Below are 25,137 nucleotides of genomic sequence, written 5' to 3' on the forward strand. Positions count from 1 at the left end.
GTACAAGTTCATATTATTTCTCCGAGATGGCGCTGTACTAAATAGTGTTTCATATCAACAGATAATATAGGTACTAGTTGTATCAGTATTATTATAATTTGTGCATATATTTTGCAATAATGTTCATTAACATAATTTCTTTTATTTTAACAATGCTTAACATTGTTATTTAAGTAAAAATATATAATCAAACATATATATTATACAAGTAAAAAGAAGTTGAAGGAATTATTAGAAACGGAGACCAATGGCCCCATTGCTAGGTAATATACCCTGTCAGGTCTTAACCAAGCAGTTTCCCTTGAAAACCATCGTGATTAAATTTAATTAATCTGAACTTTACCCTCACCCATCATCATTTACTGAAAGTAAAATAGCGCAGGAGGGATTATTATCAATTCATTTTCACTTTAAAAAAAAGTCACGATCGTCATCTGTTTCTTTGCCCACATTTTTTTTAATGGGTAAAAATGTAATGGTAACCTCGCCTACGCTAGCGGTATACGCTAGCAAGGCACCAGTGACGGATGAGAAGTGAGAATGAAAAGGCAGGTTAGTTAGCCGTCGTGATGAATTCACTTGGAATTGAACACTAAGGTTTCCAGGGGGAACCGCGAGGAGGTCGACTTGACGGGGTGTATTGCTAGGAATGGGGCTACTAATCCCCATTATTAACAATACCTTCTCACTCCATAATGGGGCTGTTAAACCCCATTACTAACAATCCTCCTCTTTCTTTTTCCTCATCGGCCACTTATACACATGGCAACTACTGCCAAAACCCCTTATGGGGGAGCCCTATGTTCAGTAATTGATGTGATGATAATAAATTAAATATATAATTTCTCATTTAACTTATATCGATCCTTAATAAAGATTTCGCCGTGATATCAAACTGAAATTTTAAATTTAGAAATAGGTTCAGAGAAATACCGCCACAGAATTGACACCTATATAGTTTTCTAAAACTGCCAGTATTTTTTAAAATTAATTAAGTAGTTTTTAGTTTATCCTTTTTAAACAAAAACCCGAATTTATTTTTTGCTCTTTATATAATATAATATTTTAGTATGGATTAGTCTACGCGACGTCGTTTACAGTATGCTGGGTAAAAAGGTTGACAGAGGTAAAGGGACCTATATAGATAAAAGTATAGTTAATATTACCAGCATAGAATTTGACCTAATTTTTTACTGGTGTGGCTTCTGTGGCACCCTCCTTGAATTTTCGAGAAGTGTGATTAAAAATACCAGAGGGAGATTTTGTACAAAAGTCGTTTGCTTGGGAACCTCTGTCCAATTCGTGTTTCTATCGTGAAGCAGTTGTGTTTGCACGGCTGTGTTTCGGTTTGAAGGGTGGGATATGGCAGTGAATTTACAAGGTACAGCGGAATAACACCTGAGTATTTAGTGATGGCAACGCATGGGGAGTATCGAGGGCAAAACAGTATAGTCTGTTATGTCCATGGTACTGCTCATGTCTATAGGCGACGGTTACCACTTTCCATCAGGTAGACTGTAAGCTTGTTTGCCATTCTAAGTAACATGAAAAAAGGAATTATTCTTGTTAAAATCTTATATTTTACCACAGAGAAACTTTGTGCTCAAGTCATCTGCTTGGGTACCTCTGTCCATTTCATATTAATACCGCAATTTAAAGGGTGGTATATGTCAATGCAAGTACAGAGTACAGAGGCATAGGCTGTTATGCCTCTGTACCCTGTAAGTCCTTCGGAATGGCAATGAAGGGTATTATAGGCGACATATTATACTCTGTTATGTCCATGGTATTGTGCACGTCTATAGGCGACGGTTACCTCATTCCATCAGATGGACTGTCACCTTTTTGCCATTTTAAATAGAATAAAATAGAAATATTTACAGTGTTATGCTTTTTGCTATTAATGGTCTTGCTGCAAGAGCCATATAAAAATAGCACATTTTATCTAACAAAAGAAAATATTTTATAGTCGCCATAAAACTCGTTCAGTTCCATTTATACGTTGCGAGTACAGGTATTTTTATTGTTTAATTTTTATAGACAAACTAGCTTTTAAACGCGACTTTGTCCACGTGACCAGGATATGTTTACTGGCTGGGACAAAACGTAGCCTAACAAAGGCTCCTCATCATCATATATCAGCTCTTAATTGTCCACTACTGATCATAAGTCTCCCCCTTGGGGGTTTTATCAGCAGTTGCAAAGCTTGGCAGGTGGATTAGCAATCGCAGTTAGGCTTTAAAGATGTTTTAAAAGGGACGTTACTGCCCATTCCTCGCCTTCCTTTAGTCGCCTCTTACGACACCCACGGGATAAGGAGGGGTGGGTGTCGAGACCACACGGCTAAGTATATAGTACGTATATTTAAATTTCATAGTGAAAAGTTTCGTAATAACTATCTTTTTAACTTATGTGTAATTAGATTCAATCAGGCTCGCGATCGCATCATAGCTGCTCATGATTAAGTCACGTATTGATCCCGAAACTAGACGAGTTTTTCGATCTAATTAGACGCAAGTTAAACCGATAATTAATATATTAATTTTTTTTTATTAAAATTGATTTTAGTACTTATATTGTGCTGTTTATGTTTTTATTACAAAATTCATTTTAATGACAATTTACAACGACCAAAGTATTTAATTAGTAACTACAAAACGTTTGCTTTAATTTTTTTATTTATTTATAATTAAGTTCCAAATTAGAGTTACAGAGTAAAAAAAAAAACAAACAGAATTGCACACGACAGCTTGGCAGACAATTATTCAAAATTTCGTAAAACATTAGTCAATTACGAGCCGACAGGGTTGTGTTTAATTAGTTTTCGTTTCTAATTGCATTAATCATTGAGCGCCAGCCCTAACTGGCATTGTGAATGAACACAAGAATAAAATTAAGATTGTGTTCCACAAAGAAAAAAAAAACAGATTTATTTATGGAAAAACTAGTTGTTTTGATTTAAAAACTAAATTACTGAATCGATTTTGATAACAATTTCTATAGGGCCAGTCTATAGTCCGTACTGGTAACCGCAGTTAGACTTTGGAGATGTTTAAAGAGGGACACTGCTGCCCATCCCTCGCCCTCCCTTAGTCGCCTCTTATCAACTAACCAAAAATATTATCCATATGCATTTCTCTATGAGTTTCGCACATTTTTATTTACACAACTTAAAATGGCAAACAATCTGACGGCCCACCTGATGGAAAGTGGCAACAGTCGACATGAGTAGTACCATGGACATAACAGAGTATACTGTTTCGCCCATGATACCCCCCACGCATTGCCATTCCTGAGGACTCAGGTGTAATTCCTCTGTACCCTGTAAATTCACGCCATATTCCACCCTTTAAACCAAAACACAGCCATGTAAACACAAATGCTTCACGGTAGAAACACGAATGGGACAGAGGTACTCAAGCAATCGATTTTTGTACAAAGTCTCCCTCTGGTACATGTAGATAAAAAGAAAAATTTGTAGGTATTTTATATTAGCTTTAAAAGGTAAATATTTAAATTTTTGGATTACATTATTATAATTTTAATAGTGTTCTCTATGTTTTTTTTTAAGTAATATATAGTCTGTTATGCATTGCAGGGAGTCAGTGGATGCAGGTGACTCAGGCCTGATCCTTATGGCACTCTATGGAAGAAGCCTATGTTCAGCAGTGAACGAATCACGGCTGAGATGATGATTATAATGATGATTTTTTTTTTTTTTTTTTTTTTACAACACAGGGGGCAAACGAGCATGCGGCTCACCTGATGGTAAGTGACTACCGCCGCCCATGATCACCCACAACACCTACGGCATTGCAGGTGTGCTGCCGGCCTTTTAAAAAGGAATATGCTCTTTTCTTGAAGGTTATGTTGTCGTATCGGTTCGGAAATACTGCTGCTGGAAGTTGATTCCAAAGAGTGGTTGTGCGTGGGAGAAAGTGCCTTGAAAAACGCACGGTGGAGGACCGCCACTTGTCCAGATGGTTGGGATGAAATTTTAGTTTATGGCGGGTTGTACGATGGTGAAAATCTGCAGCAGGTATCAATCCGAACAATTCTTCAGAGCACTCCCCATGATAAATTCGGTAGAAAATGCACAGAGATGCAACATCTCTACGCAGTTCCAGTGGGTCGAGCCGGACAGTAAGACGCCGATCGTCAACAATTCGAGCTGCCCGACTTTGAATGCGGTCTAACGGAAGGAGTTGGTACTGTGGCGCTCCTGCCCACAGGTGAGAACAGTATTCCATGTGTGGCCTCACTTGAGCTTTATACAGTTTCAGGCGGTTTTCTGGCGTGAAATACCGTCTCACCCTATTGAGCACCCCCAACTTTTTGGAAGCTATCTTAGCTTTTTCCTCCAGATGACCGCAAAACTGGACGTCGCTAGATATATCGACGCCAAGAATCCCCAGACTCGACTTATTATCGAGGGAAGTGCCCCGAAAGTAAGGAGATACGACAAACGGTGTCTTTTTTGCGGTGAACGCGCAGACTTGTGTCTTCTTAGGGTTAAAGTGAACAAGATTGCGTTCACCCCAGATCGAAACTTTGTCGAGCGAAGTTTCGATTTCAGACACAAGTCTGTTCCGGAGCTCATCGGTATGTGCCCGCGAGATCTTTGCATGACCGGTGTATAATGCATCTCCTGTACTGTCGTCCGCATAACAATGAATATCACTGATCTGTAACATATCATTGATATGCAGAAGAAACAGTGTCGGAGATAGTACACAGCCTTGCGGGACACCAGCATTCACAGGTTTTAAGTCAGAGCATGCTCCGTCGACTGCGACCTTAATGCTACGTTCCTTAAGAAAACTGGCGACCCAACTGCACAATCTCGCAGGCAACCCAAACGAAGGTAGTTTTGAGATTAGTGCCCTATGCCACACCCGATCAAAGGCTTTCGCAATATCCAGACTAACAGCTAAGGCCTCTCCCTTATTCTCGATTGCCACCGCCCATCGGTGTGTTAAATAAACTAAAAGATCACCAGCCGAGCGCCCCCGTCGAAAGCCGTACTGGCGATCTGAGATCAGCTGGCGATCCTCTAGGTACCGGAGCAGTTGATGGTTAACAACTGATTCCATGACTTTCGAGAATAAGGAGGTGATAGCTATGGGCCTATAGTTAGCTGGATCTGAGCGGTCTCCTTTTTTAGGGATCGGATGCACCAAAGCAGTCTTCCAAAACTTTGGGACTATACCTGATGAGTAACAGAGCCGAAAAAGACGCGTAAGAACCGGAGCCAACTCTGGTGCGCACGTCCTAAGCACAATTGGAGGAATGCCACCGGGCCCACTCGACTTATGGATTTCAAGGGAGAGAAGTGCTCTACGCACTGATCTTTGCGTGAATTTAACATCCGGCATAGAGCTCTTACAACGCGGGATGGTCGGCGGTGGTTTCTCCCCGTCATCCAACGTCGAGTTCGATGCAAAGAGAGATCCAAGGAGATCAGCCTTCTCTTTGGCGTTCAGAGCCAATGAGTTATCCTCCCTGCGCAATGGTGGAAAAGATGACTGACAGAAATTCCCTTGTGCAGCTTTGGCAAGAGACCAGAAAGCTCGAGACCCCGAAGGTAAACTAGCCAATCTCTTGCCAATTCTACCAATATGCTCTGACTTCGCTGTGGCCAAAACTCTTTTGAAGGACCTAGAGGCAAAGTTATACTTCTTTTTAAGGGCACTGATGTTAGGATCTCGCGACGCCACACCTTTGGCCCAGGCTAGGAAGCACTCCTGTTTCAGGCGAGATGCTATTCTACAAGAGGCTCCATACCAGGGCTGGGATTTCCCACCGACAGGTACCACAGAGTTAGGAATAAATAATTCCATTCCCTGAAGCACCACATCGGCGATGGAATTGGCGATGGCGTCGGGGTCCCTTAGTGCGAAGCAAACCTGCCTCCATGGGTAAGATGCGAAAAAAATCCGCATCTCATCCCAGTCTGCCGACCTATAGTGCCAAACACGACGTCTACCCGTGGAACGTGGTGGAATCGGACTCATGAGAGGCACCTCGCTCCGCACCAGACAGTGATCCGACGATCCAAGCGGAGCTTCGACGGAAATCACATAGTTGTCTGGGTGGGTGGTCAGCAGAAGGTCCAACAGTGAAGGTGAATGGTCCAACACATCAGGTATTCGCGTAGGCGAGGAAACAAGCTGCGTCAGACCATAAGCCAAAGCAAAGTCATGAACAGATCTTCCCGCATAGTCGGTTGTACGTGAACCAAGTCATTCGGTATGGTGGGCATTAAAATCGCCAAGAATCACGACTTCAGCGGAAGGAATCTGTTCGAGCAGGGAATCTGTAGTCATTTGGACGTGCTCAATGAGTTGGTCGGTTTCGATGTTACCGCTGTGGGACCTGTATAGGCATGCATAGACGCGAGGATGGTCATTGCAGTCTACGCGCAGCCATAAAATAGACAGGTCCGCACCTTCAAGAATTCCAAGGCGGCGACAGCAGATATCCTCTCTGACATACGCGCATACACCGGCACGCGAAACAAAACAATGTTCAAGTTTATATCCCGGGTACGTTAGGTATGAAGTTTCGTTTGGAGAGGATATCTGTGTCTCCGTTAGAAAGAGCAATGCCGGCCGCGCCGTTTCTAGGTGGTGGTGAACAGCGTTTAAGTTAGAATGTAATCCCCTGATATTGCAGAAGCTCACATTGAGCGAAGGGGATGCCGTAGAAATCTTGCTTCGTTTGCCCTTGGTTCCAAAGAGCGGAATTTTGCCCCCTCCAGAATACGCAGGGCAGCCCGAGCGTGGTTGCTCGAGAGAGGATTCTCCAGCAACATGGTTACTGGTACCTCCCTGGGGTATGTTATTTTTTTTTAATTCCACTGCCATGGTTGCGTGTTGTAAGATAGGGGGACGGGGTTGGGGAAAGGATTTTAGGAATAGGAAAGGGATGGGTATGGGATGGGTATGGGATGGGCCTCCGGACTCCCTCACTCACCATACGGAATGTGATCGCACTAAAAGTGCAACCACTTAGCGTCGGTATTCTGTGAGGGTGTGGTACTTCCCCGGTCGAGCCGGCCCATTCATGCTGCAATACCATATAGGATTACAGCGTGGCTCTACCACAAAATGATGATGATATAGTCTGTGTTACTGACATAAATTAGAGGTCATTAGTACGAAATCGGGACGCGTCATATATACATATATATTCTTTATTGCACTTGTAAGTTACATATAAAATAATGTATTTATAAATGTTGTGAGCAGGGATGGACTTATCTTTGACAGAGATCTCTTGCAGTCAACCCAATACAGTGAGAAAGCATTTCGTTAGCGGGCAGCTGAAGCGTGAAGCGCTACAACTATTAATACATAAAGAAATAATAAATACTCGTAAATGTGAAGTAGCTTTCTGAGCGCGTAACGCATGTTCTTAAAAAAAAATAACAAATTTTCTAATTATTCGTTAAAAAAAAAGTTATTCGAATAAATTTAAATACGATTATCAATATTAAATAGATTAGACAGTGCGACTTTCAGGAGACATTCAGTAATATTATCAGTCGATTATGCGAGCAAAAGTTTGTCATTGCTATCGATCAATCTGTCTTAATGAAATCAGATATGCCATTCATTATGCCAGTTGAGAAAGTTTTCATCGTCGTTAGACAGAATTACCACAGTTCTTCATCTACGTGACACACGGGTGTCACCTTCTAAGCGCATTTTGGTTTAATTATAACGTAAATGTTGTAGCTTTAAATTAATTTTCAATGGGTTAGTTTATGCAAATATTGTAAAGAGGAAATATTTGGTTTAACGTAAACTCAATATATATTATTTTCAAAAATTCTATCTACTCGTTAGCAACCAGGTCGGATCGCTAGTCGTAGTTATTTTTATATCCATAACTAATAATTTCCCTAGAGACTACATTATGTGGTTCTTCAAAAAGAATGTATTAAAGATTTTTCAGAGTGAGTAAGGCGCACATAACATATCTAGTGTTGCAGGCATCCATAGGTTACAGTAACCTTTTACCATCAAACAAGGCTGTAAACGTGTTTACCACATTCGTGGTATAAAAAACATTATACTCAAACTGTTTATAATTACTCTTCTCCATCCAAAGGTTGCCTGGAAGAGATCGCTTTTAGTGATAAGGCTGCCCATTGTTTTCTCACTGTGATCATTTTCTTGTAATTGTTTGTATCTATAATTAGTTTACTATTGTAATCTTATGGAGGAAACAATAAAGAGTATCTATCTATACATACATATCTGTCACGCCTGTCTTTCATTAGGGTAGGCAGAAACAATGGAACGCCAAATGCATAGACAGTAGTAGTAGTAGACAGATGTCTATGTAACTTATATTAATTTTTTTTTATACTACTTAGAATGGCAAACAAGCTGACGGCCCACCTGATGAAAAGTGGTAACCGTCGCCTATAGACATGAGTAGTACTATGGACATAATAGAGTATACTGTTTCGCCCATGATACCCCCCATGCGTTACCATTTCTGAGGACTCAGGTGTTATTCCTCTGTACCCAGTAAATTCACGCCATATCCCACCCTTCAAACCGAAACACAGTCATGCAAACACAACTGCTTCACGGTAGAAACACGAATGGGACAGAGGTACCCAAGCATTCGACTTTTGTACAGTCTTCCTCTGGTAAAAGGTGTTTAATATCATTAATACTATAAGAGTTTGAACTTGGCGTCGATGCGTTTTCCGTTACACTTCGCAAATATAGTTCGTATGTATCCTTTGAATGTGTGTAATTTGTGATTAACATGTCAAATTTGTGTTTGCATAATGATAGAATTTCAAGTCGTGTTCAGTGTTTCTGAAGTTCTCGCAGCAATAATAATTATTACATTCTACCATCGAACAGCTCTCCATCGACAGGGACTTTACCTCATACCTTAGAGTCTAGATAGTCGCGTACAGTTCCTCCTCCACTCAGATTATGGAATGAGCTCTCTATCGAGGTTTTCCTAGAGACTACAGTATGGGGTTTTTTAAAAAAGGGGTAAAGAGGTTTCGTCTGGGTCGGCAACACGTGTATAATGCTTCTGGTATTACAGGTGTTTGTAGGCTACAGTGCCATCAGATGGGCCGTATGTTGATACTTTAGCGAATTAAAAAGAAAACATTACGCTCCTTTAGTATATTGTTATAATTACTATTTTTTTTTTTAAATATTGATAAGTCTTATCTAATATTATGAATATTATAAATGTAAAACTAGAAGTATTTCTGTGTTTAATTGTTAGATTTTTCGCACAGCATGTTTTGCTTTATCGTCATATCAGCCTCTAGCTATCTACTGCTGAACATAAGCCTTCCCCTTGGGGGGTTTTCCTAGTAGTTGTCACGCTTGGTAGGCGGATTGGCAACCGCAGTTAGGCTTTAGAAATGTTTTAAGAGGGACGCTACTACCCATCCCTCACCTTCCCTTAGTCGTCTCTTACTACACTTACGGTATAGGAAGGGATACCCTATTCTCTTCTGGAACCACATGGCTATGATCACATTAATTCCCGTATTAATAATAAATTACTAATATATGAAACATATTTATATGTTTGTTTTTTAACAGTCTTTTTACCGGAACTTTGCTGTCATGAATTAGTACATAAAGTATCTTATATTATGAAGTTGGGATATAATCCACCCGTGTACCAAATTTTATTCAAATCGGTTTAGTTATTTGAGCGTGATTGAGTAACAAACATACAAACACTATTTTGTCATTTATTATCTATGTTATATATATTGGCAACACTAGATTTAGCAATTAGAGTCTGTCACTGTACAACATCAACATATCTTCTTTATATCATATAATAATAAAATAAATGGTCTTCTCTTTATATCACTTATTTTATAAACTGTTCCATATCGTATATATCAGCGATCAAAGAATTTACTAATAATAACGGTATTGCTAGGATTTTTGTTAAAAATGTTAACCTATAAACGTTATTCACGAAAAGAAAACACAAACAAAATGGCGACAGAAAATTTCTCGAAAAAAGAGCCACGAACGTTATCAAGAAACGGAAGTTTTCAGTCTGCTAAAAAACGATGCCCTTTGAGACTGGATGCTATAATTTGCAGTAATTGTCAAGGCTATAAAACAGACCTCCCCTTTTCTACAATTCTAAGTACTTTAGCTGAATTTAGATAGTATAACCGACTTATAGAGTACGCTCGGAGCTTAGATTATGTAGAAAGAGTGTCTCCATATAAATACTTTACCAAAAACAGGTAATTTTTTTATCTATGCTGCGTTAATAGGGTTACCATAATGTACATTTATTACTAGGTATATGGGAGAAAGTACATTGTAAGGTGAAATTAAAAAATAAAATCGATCCAAAAAGAACCAGATACACAGTCCATTTTTATTAAAAACTAAGATTTACATTTTAGTATAGACATGAAATATGTTTTCATTTTTAATTAACTGAAAATGTTCGCCTTTTAATTACATAATACATGTATATTAATTTGTAAGTAATATGTATATTTGTATATTTATATTATATCAGAAATATAGTCCCTAATTCAAATTCTAATTAGAATTTTTAAATTTAAAAATCGATTTGATTTGGGAAGTTTTTTATCTAATTACTAGCAACACTGAAAAAAGTGCGTCTGTTTTAATTAAAAAAAAATGTGTCAGCTGATTTGTCGTTTGGCTACATCTACCAAATTTAATTTTGTAGTTAGATGTTGTCCCGTTTTTTACACTTGATGCTCTACCTATATAATCTAAGGCCCAAAGTCAATTTATAAAACTTTGTTTCCCAAATCGACTTAACTTGAATTTGTAGTATGAATCTAGTCTATAAATACAGTACGTGCTCAACTTTATAGGTTTGCGAATTAACTCGAGTAACACCCTATCAGGATAGATTTTACGAAGTTAGATCATAAAATTTTTAGAGTCAAACGTAGTTGATGTTTTTGAGATGGAAAAATAAAAAAAAAAGTCTTATGACTGTAATAATATAATGTAAATTATAATGTGAGGGGATAGTCAGAGGCATTTGTCAACGGAATAAAAGAAAATATTTAATTATAGTATGAAATAAAGTTTCCGTAATTTGCAGGTGAAAAAAATTTAATGGTTGAATTGTCTTTAAATTTGTTATATTATTCGCAGTCCATAAGAAAGAGTCGACACCTCTGTCGCTCCGCTCTCGCGGGCTTGGAGTGCACTCAGCACTCGCCCCTGCATTCGCGTCCGGTGAAGCTGTAAAGGCCACTCACGGCCAACAGCAAACACGTTCAGAAAAAAAAATTGTTATATTATTGCTTATGAAAAAATTGTTCTGTTGATATAACTATCATGATGATTTGGGATATTATTAATGTTTACTTCGTTCAAATATCTAACTATGAAATTCTATAGATTAATCGGTAACTACATTCCAATCAATCAATCATGTCGCGTGAGAACTAATCCCCATAAGTCTCATGGACGTGAGGTAGCAAAGTATCAGTAATGAAACTCAATATTATTAATATCGATACGTAATATAGGCATTTTATTATATCAAATTAGTTCATTCCGATTTTGCAAGTGGTTATAGAATTATTGAAAATCATATGTGTATAGTCAGTCTACTAGTTTTTACCTGTGACTTCGTCTGTGTTATTGAGATATGGTCACTGACCATGGTAATAGTAGCCTATAACTTTCTCCATCATATATAGTATTTGTATACCAAATTTCATATTAATTGATTAAGCAGCTAAGGCACTAATTGGTAACAAACAAACTCACACATTTATAATATTAGTAAGGAAGCCACTCCATAATAATATAACATTATATAGGTGAAATGATTTTTTAAATGGGTTGAGTAGTTTTTGAGTTTATTTTTTATTTTATTACAAACAATCAAATTTTTCTTTTTTATAATATTTTATTATATTATTAAACACTAGCTACCCAAACCCAAAGGTTGTCTGGAAGAGATTGCTTAGCGATAAGGCCGCCTTTTGTATCACTTCTCATTAATATTTACTGTATTTGTTATTTCTCTTTTTACTTGGTGCAATAAAGTGTAAGTAAATAAATAAATAACACTAGGTGTCATGTCGTATAGGGAGATCAAGGACATGGCCTGGGATAGAGCTGGCTGGAGGAAGATGCATGAATTAGTTGCACCGACAAGAGGAAACTCTTAAATGAAATGCAGAATATTAGTAAAGTATATGCTTTTAGCATTAAGTCCGCCATGTACACATATTTGTACTAATGAATAAATAAATAAATAAATAAATATAGTATAGATGAAAAACACAAATAGTAATATTTTTCTATACTAGTTACTATTTATTAAACAAAATAATTCTAATTAACTAACCAGTGATATGGAATTCCGAAAAAAAAAAACACCTAGTTCAGTAAAAAAATACTATACGAGTACATGATAAGTCGTAAAAAGTATAACAAGTCGAAACTCAGTGATAATATTCATTGAACTGAACAATTTGCCTCTTGGTGTGTTCAGAGTTCCGTTACTAAGTAGACTGTCTGCTGCTGAAGTTAACATGAACATAATACGGTGGCGAAATTGTCACAATAACAACTTTTACCAGAGGGAAACTTTGTACAAAAGTCGTTTGCATGGGCACCTCAGTCCTATTCGTGTTTCTTCTGCGAAACCGTTGTGTTTGCATGGCCGTGTTTCGGTTTGAAGGGTGGGATATGGCAGTGAATTTACAGGATACCGAGGAATAACACCTGAGTCCTCAGGAATGGCAACGCATGGGGGGTATCATGGACGAAACAGTATGCTCTGTTAAGTCCATGGTACTGTTTATGTCTATAGGCAATGGTTATCGTCTACAAAGCGGAGTTAATGCCTGATGTCATTCCTTACTAGTCAACCATACCGTCAATCAGAGACAGACACACACAGAGAGAGAGAGAGAGAGAGAGAGAGAGAGAGAGAAAGTGGTGGTGCATTGGTCTAACAAAATGAATTTGTAAATGAAATGTATGTAATATATATAGAATGAACTGCCTCTTCCTTTCTCGTGGGTATTGTAAGAGACGATTAAGAGAGCTTAATGGTCGAGGAATGGGCAGCAGCGTCACTCTTAAAACATCAGCAAAAGCCAAACTGCGGTTGCCAACCCGACTGCTAAGCGGAAATTTCTGGCAAAATGGGAAGGGCCATGAAGGAGGTCCGTGTGAAACAGTGGACAGTTAACGCTTGATATAAAAATAATAAAAATCTATGTTATTATTGCATTGCAATGCAATTTTTAAATAATCTTCTTCAATTCCCTCACATAATAGTCGTAAGGAACACATTCTGTACACATGGACTAGCACAATAATAACATGTGATTAAAATGTAACAGAGGGTATTTTCGATTAATGGATGATAATAGAATGGTAATTCTTTTTGTGCTATCAGTATACGCTGGCGGGGCACTAGTGAGAGATGATAGGCGAGGATGGAAGAATTTCTGCTGGCCCATCATCATGACGAATTCAACAATACTTAGCTAGGATAGTTTCTAAAAGAAACCGTGTCGACCAGATAAGGTATTTTGCTAGCAATGGTGTTATTAGCCCTAACAGAGAGCCACTATATTGGTAATTATTTACTTTTACAACTTTCCTTGAAATTGGGATATGATCATTGACCTCGACAAAAAACAACACGTAGGCTATGTCACGGAATATGTAACCGTACATCTATTGTATTGTTATATACTATAGTTAATATTAGTTTAAACCGACTTTTAAAATAGGTGGCTTTCATTTTGAATACTTTTATGTAGACAGAAATAAAATTCTTTTAATACAAGAAAAAAAAAGGTTGTTTAAGAAATACCATAATTATTTTTTTTATTTTCTCTAATTAGAAACAACACTTTTCTATGTATAAGTATGTAAATAATTTTTACAAAAAGTAGTATACAATTAATATAAAGGCTATATCTGTGAATGCTTAAATCAAATATCTGCCATGTCAAACGGATACAATTATACACTTATACTCAAAAATATTCCAAAAAAAGTAAAAGTATGTTCTATTGTTTTACAATTATGTATTATTTACATACTTACATATCTGTCACGCTTGTCTTCTTTTGGGGTAGACAGACAGAAGCATTGCATTGTTTAATGGACGAATTTTGAAGAAAATAAAATATGTGATGTAGTACAGAGTTTATTGCAGAATATTAGAAATGTTGCACGACGTGTACTGAACGGGATTTGAAGTATCCTATGTCCTTCTCCATCTCAATATGATATAATGATTATTTAAGCCGTTAATACGCCAAGTTATAACGAATAAACTCACTTTTACATTTATAATATGAGTAACATTAAACAAAAAATATTTTTTTTTAGTTTTAGTTAGTTTAGTTTTCTTAGTTTAGAGTTGACAGTCTGCACGTTGCATACTCACACCAACGGAAGTATTTCCTCTAGGGCACAGCTCTAAAAGGCCTGTTCCTATGATTACTTGGAAGTCGTCGGCGACATTTAGCAAATTGTTCCGTTTACGACGTACCTACCGCATGTTTTCTGCACCTGTGTTATTTCACTAGTTTTTTTCTTCTCTTGAAAAAGAAATTTGCCACGAATACTTACTTTTTCTAGTGGTTTTGTGCGTGCTGTACACATTTTTAAGGTAAATGGAACGAACGATTGTAAAATGAACTCCCTGGCAAAGTTTTGTCTAGAGACAAATGTGGTATAGGGTTCTTAGAAAAGGACATAAAAGTTTCTTCAGAGTAACAACACGCCAGTGACATTCCTGATATTGCAGGCATCCATAATTGTTAGTTATATGCTTATTTCTTATAGTATACAAGTATATAAACCTTTGTGATATCACAAGAAATATTTCTACGAAGGGGACATATTTTTTCGATGGAATTTTTGGAAACATGCAATATATATATATATATATATATATATATATATATATATATATATATATATATATATATATATATATATATATGTGTGTGTATACATTTACATATATACATATGTTTGTGTGTATGTGTGTTTGTGTGGATATATGTATGAAATTTATAATATGAAAATATGTCAAGTCTGTTTTCGAAAAGATTAAAATGGAAAGGAGTTTTCTGTCAATAAATGTTTTTTTTTAAATACTAGCTTCCATACTTTTGGTCTCTTAGGAAATCTTGATTCATCGGTGATATATTAGTTTTCCTGTATCTATCCCGCGGATTTGCCCGTGTGGATCTATATACTATAGATTATCCTATGGATCATATTACACATGTAGTGTACCAAATTTCACTCCGATCCATCCAACTATTTAGTCATGAATTTAATACATATATAAACATATATTATATATATATAAAAGTCCAAATCTATAAATTAAAGTGATGAGATCATAAGTTAATGAGATCTGAGAGTTTTAAATGTCATAATTAGAATAAGTATCGTCATTTTAACTGTATTCGTAAGATAAGTGGTTGGTAATTTAAAATTCTTCGCTCGAACCAAATAAATTACGGAGCGACGCTTGCCGAGTATAATCTAAGAAAGAATTTACTTTTAAAGGCACAGTCACATTGGAAGACTGCATTCAACTAATGCATGAGGCAAAATAAAAAAAAATGTTCACGACTTTAATTTCTAATTTGTAATCAAAGGCATTTTTTGTCTGTGGCCTGTGATGAATGTAACACTCGACATGATTACCATACCTTTTCAGACCTCATAAAGTGGTTTTGCCAATAGATTGACTACCGCAGTTTGGCTTTGAGGATATTTTTAAAGAGACCAATAAACTGACGTCTCACCTGATGGAAAGTGGTGACCGTCGTTTATAGACAAGTACAGTAGCATATAATAGAATGATATCTCTGAATGATATCACGGAATGATATCACAGAATGATATCACAGGATGATATCACAGTATACTCAGTGACATTTCGAGTCTAAGCCAGTACAAGGTATGGCTCTGTAAATGCATTGCCATTACTCACATTTTGAATGAAAATATAGCCAGGCGAGTGGGACAGAGGTACCCAAGTAGTCTACTTTTGTACAAATTCTCTAGTAAAGACAATGTCTCAAACTTTTAACAATTTATTACCACCATTTTTTACACTCCCATCAAATTAAGATAAGACGAATATAACGACAGTCCATTTATTGGAATTCATCTAGACGTTCCTTAACGCCTGTCCTATTGGTTTATGGCTGCGGGGTCCGGGGTCCGGGGTCCGGGTACCGGTTAGGGATGGGATAACGAGGTAAAATTAAGAAACTACATTTATTTTATTTACATCGAAGTACATTTTATTTGCCAATGATGCATACATTAAATTATTTCAATTATTAATTGTAATTACATTCATTTTAAGGAACAAAGAATTAATTAATTAATTAATAATTCAAATTTAGAAGATTTTATTCAGAAGACTTTCATTTTTCAATGATTCATATTCTTTAACTGTCCACTGCTGAACATAATACGCCTCTCCCTTGGAGGTTTTGCCAGTAGTTGCCATGCTTGGCAGACGGTTGCGGTTTAGAGATGTTTTAAGAGGGACGTTGCTCCCCGTCCCTTGCCCTCTCTTAGTCTTCTCTTACGACACCCACGGGAAAGGAAGGGGATCCTATGCAGATACCATACGGCCGTTTTGTTTTTTCAATGATACATACATTAAATTATTTCAATTATTAATTATAATTACATTCATTTTTAAAAGTTTTGAGATATTTGAAATAATGCCCGTAAAATTAATAATGATCAACGGTACAACGATAATAGGTGAGAATGAATGGGGTTAGTCAGCCCATGTTGGTAATGGTTTGGGACTCAATTGATAGTTGTTCAATATCCATAATTAATTACATGATCCAGCTTGAATACTTGCTCATTCATAATATAGTTCTTGTTCAAAATATAGCCTACATTACTCTCCGATAATTTAACTTACAAATAATTTTCACCTATATAACCTATATAATACACAAAGTCGATTGCTTGGGTACCTCTGTCCCATTCGTGTTTCAACCGCGAAGCAGTTGTGTTTGCATGGCTGTGTTTCAGCTTGAAGGGTGGGATATGGCGTGAATTTACTGAGTACAGAGGAATAACACCTGAGTCCTCAGGAATGGCAACGCATGGGGGATATCATGAGCGAAACAGTATACTCTGTTATGTTCATGATACTGCTCATGTCTATAGGCGACGGTTACTTTCCATCAGGTGGTCCGTCAGCTTGTTTGCCATTCTAAGTTGTATATATATATATATATATATATATATATATATATATATATATATATATATATATATATATATATAAATTCTTATACCTATATATATATATATATATATATATATATATATATATATATAGGTATAAGAATTTTCAAAATCGGTTTAGTATTTTTTTAGTTTATCCGTTATAAATAAATAAATCTATAACATTCAATTAAAAAAAATTGTCAACGTATCTTATTATAAAATTACACTCAAATGTCATATAAAAATACTTTTACACGCTATTATTTAAACATGGAACACAAGAGACTTTTTTTTCTAATTAAATAACTACTAACTTTCCTTTGCTTTGTAATATAAAATGGAAATAAATATAAAGGGATGGTAAAGCGATACGTGTGCAGACACCTTACAGCGGAAATACGTTTAATATACATGGTACCTATATAAGCACGGAATGCTTTGTAAGTAAACGGAGTAGAAGATTAATTCACTCTAACGTGAGACGTTCATACAGGGAAGTTGTAATAGAATAACCTTATTTAGTTTTATGTATGGAACGACATAAAAGACATGTCTTCTTTTTTATTAAATTTAGGAATAATCCTCCAGTGGCGGTGATGGTGATAAAAAGAAAACCAACTTTATTAATCCGAAAGACATAAAATAATTTTACATATGTCTATTTCTTACTCAGTCTCTCTAATGTTTTTAGAATTATTAGATTAACAAAAGAGTATAGTCTATTCGAAAATGTGTGAATTAGGCCGTATGTATTGTCATTTTATTGTATTTTAATGGGTTAGTAGTTAGTAGTTACTCACCTTTATCACGAAAATATTTTAACCGACTTCGAAAAAAGAGGTTCTCAATTAGATTGTATTTTCATGTTTGTTATCTCATAACTCCGTCAGTTAGAAACCGAATCGAAAGATTCTTTTTTTTTATCTAAAACAACTAACAGATTAAACAGATTTAACTTACACATTTATTCCATAGATTTTTTATCAAAATCAGTTTAATACTTTAGTTTTAAAATTAAAATAACTGGTTTTCATACAATTGATGTTGGTTTTTTTTTGTGGAACATAATCTTAAATTATTTATGTAATATCCAACAGCTTTGAATAAATATTTAATTAATATGTATTTAATTATTTATTCAATCATGTCGAATTTGTCAATATTCAGTACAAAATACGAAATTCGTTGATACTGAGAAGAATGCCATATTTGTATGGCATATAGAAAATTACTTACATCATAGAAAATAATTATAATAAAAATTAACAATCTCTATCTCCAGTCTCCATCATATCAGCCGTTAATTATTCACTGTTGAACATAGGTCTTCTGCATAAGGGGAGTTTTGCCATTAGATGCTACGCTTGGCAGGTGGATTGGCAATCACAGTAAGGCTTCGGTAATGTTTTAAGAGAGACGCTGCCCAATGGTAACACACACATACTATAATGATGGCGGAATTAAACAAAATAATTCTAATCAAATAACCAGTGACCAATCTCAAATCATAGTGTGAAAACAATTACAACTTGGTTCACACTTGGCTGATAAATCGCTTAATGAACACAAAAATAATCATCATCACCATCATCATAGCAGCCGTTGATTGTTCACCGCTGAACATGATCCTCCCCTATAAAAGGGATTATATCAGTATAGTTCTACGATTTGTCACAAAAATAATAAAACTTGGGATTTTTTAATTTAATAAAATAAATAGACATAAAACTATACTGTATTACGGAGCGGTGGACTGTGATGAGGTGATGACATGATGTAGACACGGAATTTAGTAGCGAAATAAATATATTAAACAGCAAGCAAGGAACAGAACAATATGACATATGTCAAAAAATATAAAATTGAAATTACAAATAATAAGAACATTCTAAAAGTAAATGTATATAAAAAGTATAATAAAGTCTAAAGAGTTTGCATCAGCTGGTCGTCAATAATAAGTATCAGTGTAAATAGCTGTTAAGTCCATATAAACTAAATAGAATTATGCACTCTATTCATAGAGGTTTTGATACTAAATTCCTCTAATACGAGTACAAGAAACGATGAAAACAAAACACAAACATGGGCATTTCTGTCAATATAAATTATCAATGACTTATTACTTGTAAGAAGTAGTCGATAAATAATTACCAATATAACGTATTTTTACTTGATTTATTGTTACTCGAAATAATCAATGCAGGTTTTTTTTAACCGCCGTTGCAAAAAGAGGGAGGTATAAGTTTGACGTGTCTATGTGTCTGTCTATGGTATTGTTGCTCTTAACTAAATGAATGGACCGATTATGATATGGTTTTGTTTTGTTTGAAATCTGACATGATCGAGATAATTCTTAGCTACAATTTATGAAAATCTGTTCAGGCATTTCAAGGTCATCAGTTTTTTTATTGGTTTTTATGTCGGGGATTTTTTTTAATTTTTAATAAATTTATAGGTATATTATTAGCTTTTCGCGATTTTGTCCGTGTGACCGGGTATGTTTATTAAATGGGATAAAAAGTAGTCTATGCCTTTTGAATCATCATCCTGTGCTCAGAGGAATTGTTCAATATGATGTCCAGGGCCACTTTCTACCATCGTACAGCTTACCATCGACAGAATTCACCCCCATGCCCTAAAGCCTAGATAGTCGCGCACAGTCTCAGACACGTTTCCTCCCACGAACACTCAGATTATAGAGTGAGCTCCCTGTCGAGATTTTTCCAACAGACTACAGCATGGGGTTCTTCAAAAAAGAGATAAAGAAGTTTTTCAGAGCTGGCAAGGCGCGTAATTCCCCTAGTATTGTAGGCGTTCATAGGCTACAGTAATTGGCTATTAGATAGGCCGTTTGCTTGTTCACCACTTCAGTGGTATAAAAAAAATATAGAACGCGTGTACCAAATTTCATAGCGATTGGTTAAGCCGTTAAGCCACTAAGAGACAACAAATAATTAATGAGTTTATTTGTTTGTTCTCTTAGCAGCTTTCACTTTTATTATATTAGTGAGAACTAGTTGTTGCCCGTGGCTTTGTTTGTACAAATCTCTTATGTCCCGTTTGCGTGGGAATTTTCAAAGATTATTTCTTAGCAAATATATATATGCAAATGTATTATAAAAATAATTTATAAATAAAATTCTAGCCATTTAGTCAACCGGTTAGCTTCTAAAATATACATTCACTAATAAAATTTATACAAATTTTCCAAGGGAAATTAATTGAAAATTCTAAAAATATATAGCTTAAATAATCTTCAGAAGATAAAAATAAAAAAAGTACGCCTAGATCGATTGCTTTCATAATGTACTATATATCTTTAACAAAACGGTTTGTTGAATGACGTTTACTTGTTTATACTAGTTACTGCCTAGATAAGACAGCCTTAGAAATATTTCCACCTTTATTCCTAAAGGTAACGGTTCAAATTTCATAATATTCAAAATTGTTTATTGTAGAGTCAAAACGAATAGCTGATATCTATTTTCCTTGAATTAAATAAACATGTTTTATCGAGTGAAATGACAAACTTGCCTATTCGTGTTATGTCAGACACAATTTAACGTTGTCTGGTAAGTTTGTTGCCTAATTTATTTTTTAATACTTATTTGTATTACATGTATTTTCAGCTGAGTTCCAAAAGAAGGAGGTATTCAATTCGGTTGTATTTTTCTTTATGTTTTTTTTTTTATACAACTTAGAATGGCAAACAAGCTGACGGAAATACCTGATGGATATACTGTTTTGCCCATGATACCCCCCATGCGTTGCCATTCCTGAGGACTCAGGTGTTATTCCTCAGGTGTTATCCTTGTACCCTGTATATTCACGCCATATCCCACCCTTCAAATCGAAACACAGCCATGCAGACACAACTGCTTCACGGTAGAAGTCGTCATGTTTTAACCGATTCGGATTTTTTTTTTATCTTAAAGGATATACTGACAGATGATTCTATAGAAATTTTATCAAAAGCAATCAGAAGTTTACTTTTTAGATAACAAAAATTGATTTTGTCACAATTAAAGTCGGTTTTTTTGCGACACTATCTTTAATTCATCATCATCATATCAGGCCTTTAACGTCCACTGCTGAACATAAGCCTCCTCCATGGGGGGTTACCAGTAGTTGCCAAGCTTGGCAGGCGGATTGGCAACCGCAGTTAGGCTTTAGATATATCTTAAAAAGGGATGCTGCCGCCCATCCCTGCTGTCTTTTAGTTTCCTCTTACGAGACCCATGGGAAAGGAAGGGGTGGCTTATTTAATGCCGGGACCGCACGGCATAATCTTTAATTACTTTGATAAAAAAATCATTCTTTTTTTCTTTATAATTCTATAGGATTTTACTGAACTTTTTTTTATCTGTATTATCTTGCGGAAGTACATATCATGGGTTATTTGATTCGAATTATATTGTTTAATTCCGCTACCATTAGTATGTATACGACTGCCAACACTCGAAGATTACCCACCACTATTATTACCAAAAGTTACATAACCTTCCAAAGTAGCTATCAAGCTTCGGCTGCCATTAAATTAAACAAAAAAAGTCTAATCAAATAACCAATATTTATTTAAACAAAATAAAATACTATAAAATAATAATACATCGTATAAAATTTTATTTATTATTATAATATTTGATTAATAAAAAAAATATGTTTCTAATATCTTTATAGTCGAAACCTCGTGATCTCGAAATGAGACTCAAAATAGTGAAAACGAAGTCCAGAGGACTACACGCAGTAATAAGATGGACTTTGCTATGTGGTCGAATAATGGGCCTGTTACCTCTAAATGGTCTTACCAACCAACGGATTGATGGACTCAGGTAAATATTATACATTTAGACACCTCATTTCTCTTTATGATTTATTAGCTTTCATATTTATAAGGAGTAATTTAATTTACAGATTCACTCTCCTGTCTCCGTACTCTTTAATATACCTTGCCAGTTTATTTGGTCAAGTGACAATGTTTTACTTCAGTTTTCGTTGGTTTTTAGAAAACAACATGTCTATAGCCAATTTTAGTAAGTATTAAAAATTTGCTGGCTGACTGACTGACTGACCCAGTCATGCAGTTTGTTAATTACAATTTTATTGAATTAGTAAGATAATTTTTCAATAACTTGTTCAACAATAAAAACAGTTTTAGCTACGAATTACTCAATAGTAACTATATCTCATAATGCTTATCGCTGTATTATTTTATTATATGTATTATTTGTGTATTTCTTATGTATTATGTGTATGTATAATATTTTTAGTGTATTACAATAATTATGTCACATCTATATCACGACTACTGCTCTTCGTAGGCTTTCTGTTTTTTTTTTTTTCTAATAGTTAGCTAGTAGAGAATGCCATATGGCATTAAGCTTGCCACTTGTACAAAGTTTTATTGTGTCATAAAGAATAAATATATAAATAATAAGATTTATAACTCATTTCAGCTAATTTATTATTTCATACTTTGAGTATGGCATCCGTGATAATATTGGCCAATATTGGACGTCGTTGGTCTAAACTTATGGTAATAATAGAAACAATTGAACACCAACTACCTCCTCAAAATAGAAACGTGGCCATAATGTGTAATGTTGCGATGATAGTCGTTCTAACTCTGGCTTCAGGTATTTTGTTATTATATCACACAAAACTTTTGAAATTATGATCTTACATTAAGGATAAAATAAACCATCGCTTGTCGTGTGGTTCTGGCCTAGAATGGCCGACTTCTTCTTTTCCCGCGGGTGACGTAAGAGGCGATTAAGGAAACTTAATAGTCGAATAATAGGCAGCAGCGTGACAAGTAATGGCAAACCCCCCAAGTGAGAGACTTATGCTCAACAGTGGCCAATTAATGACTGATATGAAATCAATGATCAGAGGAAGCTTGATTGTGTTCCACAAAAAAAAAAAAACTTAATACACTACAATACCATACAAATACATATTCATATACCAAATTATATTCAAATCTGCACAACTGTTTAAACATCATTGAGTTACAAACACACGAATATCTTTATAAATTTTCATATTTGAGTATAAAGTAAGTTCAATTAAGCGCATTTATCTAGGAATCTAATGGTCGAGGGATGGACAGCAATTCCCCCTTCCCTTTTAGTATATATTTAAAACCTAACTGCGGTTACTAACCTGTCTGCAAAGCGTGGCAACTACTGCTCCTCCCCATCCCTCATCTCATAGGAGGAGGCCTATGTTTGTCAGTGGACAGTTAATGGTTTATATAAAATAATAATAAATTCGTCCACAGTGGAACATCTACTTGCAGCAATTTATGGGTACAGTGTAGCGAGAGCTTGCAACAACTATGACGTGACTGAGACATTTCTCCATTACGGCAGGCCATGGGTGTTTACATACACCACATATAGTTTATGGAAAGGAATATTGTATGAAGTAAGATGTTTCAAATATTATTTATGACTAGCTGTGGCCCCTGGCTTTGTTCTTCGTTGTATCGTGATGTGAGAACGTGTTCCTTACAAAATAGACTATTAAATGCAAAAAAGAATTTTTCTTTGTGTATTTTTCAGATATATAATATTCAATCTACATTTTTATGGAGTTACAATGATGTTATTATTATTGTCATCAGTATATATTTGTCTGAACATTTCGTACAACATAATCAACTACTCAAGAAAGCCATACGACAGGTAATTCCCTGTTCTCTTTATATATCATCAATGCATATAATAAAATTGTAACTGGTCGCTGTCTGTACATAGAAGATATATCAGAAAAGCTATTAAACCCACCCTGACTTTATGAACGCAACAGAACCCAAAACAATGATTTTTAGAATTTTTGTCTGTTTTTTTGTCTGTATATATGTTTGTCTGTACGTTTGTGCACGCTACTCTCAGAAACGACTTAATTGATTTGAATGCGATTTTCACTATTGCGAATTCAGTTTGCTCCACTTAACATTTAGTGTTTGTTTTATTTCAAACGTTTCATAAATAAAAAAGTTATATCAATCTAAAGAAATACATATAAAATTCTATAAAATAACCGATCAGTTGAATGGCTGAAACTTTATGAAGGTATTAGGTACGTAATTATCATTTAAGTATATAATACAATATACGACCGGATTCACCTTCATAGTTTTGCCAGTAGTACCTACGTTTGGCAGGCGAATTGGCAATCGCAGTGTTTGTAAAATATGCTGGTTTTTGTTATGTATATATTATTTATTAATTATATTATTTGTAAGTAAAAATGCCGTCTGTTGACTTGATGTATTATATACTTTGTTCTTTTTCAAATGTTTATATCTATTCTTTTTTATAAAAAAACTACAATTGTCAATATATAAAAAGGTTAATTTTGAACACGCAGTTAGGCTTCGGCGATATTTTAGAAGGGACGCTGCTACCTATTCCTCGACCATTGAGTTCCCTTAATCGCTTCTTACGACACGCACGGGAATGAAAGGGGTAGCCCATTCTATGCCGGAACCACACAGCAATACTACAACAATAATACAATAATACGAGTAGGTTATATAGTTTTGAACACTTTTACAGAAAAATAGTTCCTATTTTCCAATGCAGATTTTAGACTTCATTTCGCATTTCAGGAACATTTCGCCTGTGACGAACTCCGTTTGCAATATATGAAAATTGCTCGTCTCGTGAAGTTGGTGAATGACCACATTGGCGTATACATCATGACCTGCTTTGGAAGCAATTTCTATTGGATTTGTGTACAATTATTTTACAGTTTAAAGTGAGTAGTATCAAGAATAGAGTTCTTTTTATATATTTTGTTTGTAGAGGTTCTATCTAAATTGAATATGCCAACCGCATTG

The 25,137-nt window shown here is 35.4% G+C and overlaps 1 protein-coding gene across 5 annotated transcripts in view; it reads left to right on the forward strand.

Annotated features, from left to right (window-relative positions):
- The window catches only part of LOC113514760 (gustatory receptor for sugar taste 64f-like), a 58,753-nt gene that overhangs the window by 28,896 nt on the left and 4,720 nt on the right, over positions 1 to 25,137 (forward strand). For 3 of the 5 annotated variants that reach the window (XM_052897767.1, XM_052897763.1, XM_052897768.1), the window contains one exon: positions 21,969 to 22,008. In XM_052897767.1, coding sequence (XP_052753727.1) covers positions 21,969 to 21,993 — 25 coding nt within the window. In that variant the 3' untranslated portion in view covers positions 21,994 to 22,008. Of the gene's footprint in view, positions 1 to 20,775; positions 20,861 to 21,968; positions 22,121 to 22,202; positions 22,322 to 22,744; positions 22,925 to 23,571; positions 23,718 to 23,854; positions 23,978 to 24,906; positions 25,056 to 25,137 lie in introns of those variants that run through there. The other 2 variants (XM_052897762.1, XM_052897761.1) reach the window with 2 other exon arrangements.

This window comes from Galleria mellonella, unplaced genomic scaffold, assembly GCF_026898425.1.
Source record: "Galleria mellonella isolate WM207_F2 unplaced genomic scaffold, CSIRO_AGI_GalMel_v1 utg38, whole genome shotgun sequence".
NCBI classification, from domain to species: Eukaryota; Metazoa; Arthropoda; class Insecta; order Lepidoptera; family Pyralidae; genus Galleria; species Galleria mellonella.